Source organism: Hipposideros armiger, unplaced genomic scaffold (genome assembly GCF_001890085.2).
Source record: "Hipposideros armiger isolate ML-2016 unplaced genomic scaffold, ASM189008v1 scaffold_590, whole genome shotgun sequence".
NCBI classification, from domain to species: domain Eukaryota; kingdom Metazoa; phylum Chordata; class Mammalia; order Chiroptera; family Hipposideridae; genus Hipposideros; species Hipposideros armiger.
In genome coordinates this window covers 50,500-58,932 of record NW_017731940.1, presented here as the reverse complement: position 1 = coordinate 58,932, position 8,433 = coordinate 50,500, and the positions used below count along the sequence as shown (strand labels likewise).

The 8,433-nt window shown below is 39.0% G+C and overlaps 1 protein-coding gene across 1 annotated transcript; it reads right to left on the bottom strand.

Annotated features, from left to right (window-relative positions):
• Positions 1 to 2,164: 2,164 nt before the first annotated feature.
• SPINK13 (serine peptidase inhibitor Kazal type 13) lies at positions 2,165 to 8,232 on the bottom strand. The gene is made up of 4 exons (XM_019624412.1): positions 8,166 to 8,232; positions 6,905 to 6,942; positions 4,060 to 4,187; positions 2,165 to 2,216 (listed from the first exon to the last, which is right to left on the bottom strand). The coding sequence occupies exons 1-4, from the start codon at positions 8,230 to 8,232 to the stop codon at positions 2,165 to 2,167; spliced, it is 285 nt and encodes a 94-aa protein (XP_019479957.1).
• Between the last annotated feature and the right edge of the window lie 201 nt (positions 8,233 to 8,433).

Below are 8,433 nucleotides of genomic sequence, written 5' to 3'. Positions count from 1 at the left end.
TGCAATAGTTGTACTTTTTACCCCTCAAAGTGACAACCCCCTTTCCCCCATCTGCCGTCCCCCCCCGACCATATCATACATATCTATTACAATTCCATTGACTCCACTCCCACACTATACTCCACATCCCGTGACTATATATATATATTCAATTATAGTTGTCATACAATATTATACAACATCAGCTTCTGGTGTACAGTGCAGTGATCAAGCCTCTACCCCATCCATGAAGTAGTCTCCCTAACAAAACATGTGACCATCTGACACCCTATAAAATATTTACATTATTAATTATATCCCCCGAACTGTCTTTCATGTCCCTGTGGCAATATTGTAGTTACCTATTTATGGTGTCTAATCCCTTCCCCTTCTTTCTCATCCCCACCCTCTCCCAACTAGCAACCATCAGTTTTTCCTTTATACCTCTGAGACTATTTCTGTTTAATTTGCTCGTTCATTCAGTTTTTTAGATTCCACATATAAGTGAGATGATATGGTATTTGTCTTTCTCCGACTGACTTATTTCACTTAACATAATAGCCTCTAGGTCCATCCATAGAGTTGTAAATGGTACGATTTCATTCTTCTTTACAGCTGAGTAATACTCCATTGTATAAATGTACCACAGTTTCTTAATCCAGTCATTTACCGATGGGCATTTTGGTTGTTTCCAAGTCTTGGCTATTGTAAATAGCACTGCAATAAACATAAGGGTGCATATATTTTTTCGAATTAGCGTCTTGGGTTTTTCTGGATAAATACCCAAGAGTGGAATTGCTGGGTCATACGGTATCCATTTCCAGTTTTTTAAGGTACCCCCATACTGATTTCCATAATGGCTGCACCAATCTTCAGTTCCACCAACAGTGCAGCAGGGTTCCCTTTTCTCCACAGCCTCGCCAGCACTGGCTGTTTGTTGATTTATTGATGATAGCCATTCTGACCGGGGTGAGGTGGTATCTCACCGATGTCACTTTCTTAGTGACCACAATACCTGCTCTTTCCATTCCACCAGCTGTTGAGGATATGCAGGAATGGGGGACTCAGTCTAGAGAATGGCTGTCAAATGCAGACGTGCATTAGAATCTCCTGGAGAATTAACACAGAACACAGGTGCCCAGGTTTATTAAAATAGGGTAGGCCTAGGCCTATATACGAAACCATGTACAAAACCAGGGAAGGCGGCAGCTGTAAAGAGAGGAGGGCCCCTGTTGCCAGCAGAGGTAGACTGTGTATTAGCTGGAAAGGTGATGGGAAAAGTAGTAGTGCGCCCTCCTCTGGACCGTCTCGTTAAATAAAGAACTAGTCAGACTAAGATAGAAAAGTGAGGCTGACATCTAGTGGCAAAAAAAGGTCATGATACACAGCACACAGACGCCAGAGGCCAAGAGCTGTTTTTCACTTTTCATCTCCCCAGACTCAAATGTCATAGTGACGTCATTTCCCTGTATCCGTCAAGATCGTTCAGTTATAGGTGATTGATTATAAGCCAGATTAAGCAACAATAACCACAAAAGGGATTTATTGACCAGTATAATAGTAACGACGGGGTGGAATGGGGATTATGCTGGAACTAGGGAGTCAGATGATGTCAACTCCCCTGGTTCCCTCCAAAACATGGCTGTCCCCTTCCCCTCCTCCCCCCAATAAAAACCTCTTGGCTCTCCTTCTCCCTCCTTCTGTTAGCATGTATCGGATATTCTCCTCGTCTAATGAAGGTGGGCTTCATTCATGAATATGAGGTAAAAAGCCTCAAACAGCCTATGTGTGTTTGTGTGTGTGTGTGTGGGGGGGAGGGTATTTTCTCTTTTGCTCAGTGGGATTGGTGGGGCAGGGTTTGACCTTGCAGATAAGCCTGAAATTTAATTCAAGGGAGTGTCAGGTAAGCCTCCTTGACAACATACCTTAGACCCAAGCAAAATGAAAGCTGACTTGAAACAATCAGCACAAAGAGATGAATATCTACTGACTCTTTTATTAGGATGTTTATTCATAATAAATGCGATATTTGGTTCTCCATTAGTTTAATCCCTTGGTTTTCGATTTTGTTGCAAATTTGGGTGCTGCATAGAAATGTGTTTTTTCTTATACATCTTCACATGCCAAAAGAAATGATTTTCAGCATTAAGTAGTGAAAATAATGAGTGTAGGACTCTGTTACCCGTTATTCACACTTTCCATATTTGAAAAATTTAATGTGAGATCTACCGAATTCCCTAAAGAGAAAAAAAAAAGATTATTATTACAAGGAAAGTGAGTGGGCCTTATTTCACATTCCCTTATCTTCCAAATGACATCCTAAGAAAGGGAGCTGCTTTTACAACCCCCTTTACACCCACTTCTTTTCCACTCCTGTTTATCACCACCACAGCTTGCTCATTCCTGCTCCATAGGTCTTGATTATTCAAAAAAGTGTGTTGTGAAGAGTTTCGGCAGAGGATCTTTCATCCCCTAACCTGTTCGTTCCCGTTGGATACCTTTCCATTCAACATAGCAATGTCAGATTTTTCTACCAAGATAAGATAGCCATAGAAGTACCGCAATACATAGTAATTCACTGATTTCACACACTCTGCTCAAATCTTCACTAGCTTTGCATGCTCATAGGCCACAGTCTATGCTCCTTACTCTGCTATTCCTGTTTCCTCATGGGCTGGGAATATGATGTGAAAGCACATGCAGATTCTTCTCAAAGGAAGATGTGCGTGAAAAGTTAACTCAGCAGACTGGGGATGCTCTAATCATCTCTGGGGAAACAGCCTAGAAACCCTTGGAGTAGCCTGCCTGGTAAGAGTGTCTTTGTAACCCAGGGTCAAAGGCCACGGCAGGTAGTTTATGCTCAAATGAATGCCTGTTTTTTCACCTGTGGTCCTGAGTCACTCTGTATCAGTTTGATGTTTCTCTCTCTCTCTTTTTTTTTTTTTTTTGTGGTGGGAGGGGGGTGTCTGGAGACTAAGTAATGGTTAGTCATTGCCAGTGCTGCATGACTGGGTGACTGGTCCCCAACAAATTGCTCGGACACCAAGGCTTTTTTTATTAGCTTCCCAGGTGGGCAGTACTTCATACCTGTTGTCACGCTTCACAGCTGGAAAAACTAAGCATTGCCTGTGTGAACGCACTGGGAGAAAAACAACTGAAAGCTTGTTTGTGCCTGTTTTCTCCCGGGCTGCACCGTGTGAGCTTTCTGCCTTTGCTGACTTTAATCTGTATCCTTTCATTATAGAAAACCACTACCATGAGGGTAACAGCTTTTCTGAGTTCTGTGACTCCCCCTAGCAAATTATCAAACCTGATGGTAGTCTTGGGGATCTCATAGGTCATGGAAGAGTTATTGACCAGACACAAGATGATTTGTAAAAATAATTTGTAATGGAGTTAAAATACATTACAAGGAATATTACTCATTTTAAAATCTAAATTTCATATTGAATTTACTTAAAAGTCAAAAAATTATTAAAAGTCAACTCTCAATTTTTACCACATAACCACTTTTTTACTCATATATATATAGACACACCTGTGTCTATATCTATATCTATAATTTATTTATACCTAACATTGATGGGTGTTATTCATAGGTATGTCAATGTGAATTGTTACAGGAAATTTGAATGATTTTAAAAATTGGATTTTTACTCATTGCTTGAATACAGACTATCTACTAATATCTCTACACAATTCAACCAAAATAGCATGTAACATTTTCTTTCTTTCTTTCTTTCTTTCTTTTTTTTATATGAGCCATCCTGCCACCTGTTGGCAGCTCAGCAGCAGCTCAGCTTAGGGGCCAGGACTCGAACTGCTGTTGCTCTTAACCAACTGAGCCGCTCAGCCGGCCCTTTTTCTTTCTTTTTTTAATGAGTCAACTTTGAATGTTCACTACATTTTTTTAAAAGGCACCACTTTATATGTAGTCTGTCCAAAATATTTTGTGAATAATAGAGGCTATTAAAAAGGAAATCCCATGCATCAGTAAATTTAGTTCCTTGGCTAAGATTATTTGAAATTTCTCTGAAGAAATACAGAGAAAAAAACAATGATATTTTACTTTGAACTTACCACTCATCAACACAAAAGAAACACTCATTCTGGTAAGTGTGGCCATTTTCAGCACAAACAGGTGCAGTTATATTCGGACATCTTGCCTCGTAATTGGGATACACTGGGTGGTACATTTTACATGGAGGCTGCAAATATTATAAAGTATCATATAGATAACAATTGATACATTCCCCCTCATTTATTCCTGTTCTGCCACTTCTGCCCCACAATTAAGTCAAATATAACTAGTCAAATGATCCTTTTCAAAGATTTCCTTTGCTCTAGGCTTTGGTCAGGCAAGTTTTTTTTTTTTCTGATTGCAGTTGTCTTCATCCATCCCATCATTTCTTAAAGTCATAGGCATTATAATGTCTAAGCTTAAACCCCAAATGCAAAGTTTTCATTTAAACTTGGAGTCCCAATGTCAGAAAGTCATTATAAGAAGTATGTTAGCAGACATATTCATGTGTTTGTGAACTTCCAGAGGACAGTGGCTCAGATGCGGTTGTTAAGAGTGGGAGTTTGTATTAAGAATGGGGATCAATCCTGTATATATTACTTTTTTTAAAAAAAAAACTTACTTGCCCTCTCTGAGGTATTACATTTACTTTACTTTTTATTGAATTTATTGAGGGTGACATTGGTTAATAAAATTATATAGGTCTCACGTATATAATTCTGTAATACATCATCCATATATTATTACATTGTGTGTTGACCACTCAAAGTTAATTCTTCCGTCGCCATGTATTTGACCCCCTTTACCCTCTTCTACCTCCTACCCTCCCCCATGCCCTTCAGTATCTACTAAACTGGTGTCTGTGTCTATGAGTTTTTATTTGTCTTGTTTGTTGCTTCAGTTTTATATCCCACATATGAGAGAAATTAATATGGTTCTCGACTTTTTTCTGTCTGACTTACTTTGCTTAGCATGGTACTCTCAAGATCCATCCATGTTGTCACAAATGGCAGTATTTCATCCTTTCTTGTGGCTGAGTACCATTCCATTGTATATATGTTCTACATCTTCTTTATCCAATCATCTATTGAAGAACACTTCAGTTGTTTCCAGTTCTTCATGCTTCAGTCTAGGAAGGTTATATATTTCTAAGAACTTGTCTATTTCTTCTAGGTTATTGAATTTGGCGGCATATAGTCTTTCATAGCATTCTTATATGATTCTTTGTATTTCTGTGGTGCCTGTCATAACTTCTCCTTTTTCGTTTCTCATTTTATTTGTGTCTTTTCTCTTTTTTCCTTAATGAGTCTAGCCAGAGGTTTGTCAAGTTTATTACTCTTTTCAAAGAACCAGCTCTTTCTTGCATTAATTTTTTTCTATTATTTTTTTGTTCTCTATTTCATTTAATTCTGCTCTAATTTTTATTATCTCCTTCCTTCTGCTGACTTTGGGTTTCATTTGTTCTTTTTCTAGGTTTTTAAGACATTAGGTTGTTTATTGGGGATTTTTCTTGTTTCTTGAGATAGGCTTGTAATGATATAAACGTCCCTCTTATTACTCTATTGGCTGCATCCCAAAGGTTTTGACATGTAGCATTTTCATTCTCATTTGTTTCTATGTATCTTTTGATCTCTCCCTTTATTTCTTCTTTGAACCAGTTGTTCTTTAGTAACATATTTAATCTCCACATATTTGATTTCCAATTTCAAAGCACTGTGGTCAGAGAATATGCTTGATATGATTTCAATCTTAAGTTTATTGTCCCAACATATGGTCTGTCCTTGAGAATGTTTCATGTGCTCTAAAGAAGAGTGTATAATCTGGGCTGAAAGGCTCTATAAATGTTGATTATGTCCACTTGGCCTAATGCAGCAGTTCTCAACCTTCCTAATGCCGCGACCCCTTAATACAGTTCCTCATGTTGTAGTGACGCCCAACCATAAAATTATTTTTGTTGCTACTCTATAACTGTACTTTTGCTACTGTTATGAATCGTAATGTAAGTATCTTTTTGTTTTCCGATGGTCTTAGGTGACCCCTGTGAAAGGGTCGTTCGACCCCCAAGGGGGTCGCAACCCACAGGTTGAGAACTGCTGGCCTAAAGTGTCATTTAAGGCTGATAAGTCCTTATTGGTTTTCTGTTTGGATGATCTATCCATAGCTGTCAATGGGGGTATTTAGGGTCCCTCCTATAAGTGTGCTTTTGTCTGTTTCTACCTGTGGTTCTGTTAGTAGATGCCAGACTCCTTGGCTTTGTTTTCTACCTGGCGATGGCAGCTGCTAGAACACAGCTTTGCACTTCTGCATTTGGTCTCTGCCCCAGTCACTGAGTTCAGCTGTAGTTTATGCTGATCACTCAGGCAGGAATGCTCAGGCCCACAGAAAGCACCTGCAGCCCAAATCCTCCCCATCTCCTGGACTGGCTGTGAGTCCCAGGCTGTGTCCACAGCACCCATCTCTGCTCTTCTCCCTTCCCTCTCTTCTGTTTGCCCCGATAGGCCCACCTTCAAATGTTTCGATGTGTGGATCTACCAGACACGTTTGTGTGTTGCACAGGGAATCCCTTGTTGAATTGTAGCTGTTCAACTTGTAACTTTGAGGGGAGAGGTCAAGGGGAACCCTCGCACTGCCGTGTTTCTGATATCACTCCTATATATACTGCTTTTTAACCTTGTAACCTTGAGCAAGTGACAGGTGTTATTTCATTTAATGCTCACGAGGTATATTTCACTATTTTCATGCCTGTGTTACCTGGGAGTAAATCTAAATCTGAAGAGGTTAACATATGTGCCGACAGTCCCATAGAAACATTCCATTCTACCTTACCACTATGTTTTAGGTCTCTCATGTCAGGAGAGTGATCAGATTAAAATCAGAATTCAGAACTGAGAAATTTAAATTTACCTTAGGCCATTTAGTGAGGTCATGATCTTTGAAAATGTCTGCAAATAAAGGACAGACGCAATAGGTTAAAATAAATAGTTTTCCATGGAATATGATTTCACCCACTAAAGTTACTAACTGAATAAAGAAATGCAATTTAATAACTCATTTGCACAAAAGTACACAACAGAATTTGTGGCTGGTAAATACTTCATCTATTTATTTATTCTTCCTTTCATTTTCGCAGTCAGTCCTGACTTCATTTATAAATTTGCTGTGTCGTTGAGGAAAGGGTAAAAACTGTTTGGGGTCGTTTGCATAAGTTGCCACCCATGTTATTTTCATTAAGTTACTTGGCTTTTGTTGGCTTTAGTTTCCTCTCTGCTACAATTGGGATAAATGTATGCATTTAGAAGATTGTTTTAAAAATTAAATATGACATAGTAAACAAAGTATTAGGCCAGTTCCTACTAAGAGGCCAAACTAAAGATGACAGTGAATGATGAGGGGGAAACTTGGGAGTTCCTTGGCTCTAGTGAGACTGTTTTGTGTGAGGGGTGCAGGTGTTGCCTTGGGGATAGAGAATGACCAGCTGGCTGTGGGAGAATGAAAGAAGAAAAGACCTACTGTAGCTCTGCTCTTCCTTATCTTTCACTGTTAGATAGTATTTAAAATATCCTAGAATACATATTTTCAAATGAGAGTATTATGCTAAGTGAAAAAGCTCAGACAGAAAAGGACAAGAACCTATAATTTCACACATGAGTAGGATATAAAACAAAAAGGAACAAATGAACAAAACAAAAACCAACTCAACAGGTATCTATAGCATGCTATCTTTTAGAAGGATAACAAAATGTGCATGTATATGTTTATTTGAGCAAAAAGAAACACAGGAAAGATACAGAGACGAATGAAACTGGTTACATGCAGGGCGAGGGTGGCATTGCATTGAAAGGAAAAGGATGTGGAGGCAATGGCTCCTATTTGAACCTAAACTTTTGTTCATTTTGTTTTGTTTTCTTCATGTTCAAAATGATTTTGAACTGTTCTTTTGATTTTTCTTGACCCAGGCATTATGTAGAAGTATGTTACTTAGTTTTCAGATATTGGAGGATTTTCCATAGTAACTCCCTTTTCCAACTGTGATGCCCAATTGATACCAATTTGCATTATCCAGCCCAAAATGTTTCAGCAAAACATTTCCTATCTAGCCACAAATTATTCTTTTTCTTCCCTACAACTATAAGACGATCAGATGTTTCCCTCCCAAGTTGCTTACCTGAAAAAACATGTGTCAATGTGCAGGATACCAGGAAAAATATGGTCATGTGGGGAAAGGCAGCCATTTGATCTCATCTAATGTCCTGCTTTGGGGAGACCTGTGAAAATGCCCAAGATATTTTATTCCTAATGTGTTGCACATCTGGCTTTGCAAACATGAGAGAACCCACAATCCTGAGGTGGTGCCATTTCCATAAACTTGGCCATGGTCGTCTCACAATGGCATGGGATTCAGTCTTGAGAGGGCCCTCCTACTCAAAAGAAGG

Bases quoted from the DNA above. Each gene is read 5' to 3' on its own strand.
- SPINK13 (XM_019624412.1), bottom strand. From the start codon at position 8,232: ATGGCTGCCTTTCCCCACATGACCATATTTTTCCTGGTATCCTGCACA. The intron at 6,943-8,165 runs GTAAGCAACTTG...CTTTATTTGCAG, and splicing joins ATTGACACATGTTTTTTCAG to ACATTTTCAAAGATCATGAC. The intron at 2,217-4,059 runs GTAAGTTCAAAG...TTTTCTCTTTAG, and splicing joins TTCTTTTGTGTTGATGAGTG to GGAATTCGGTAGATCTCACA.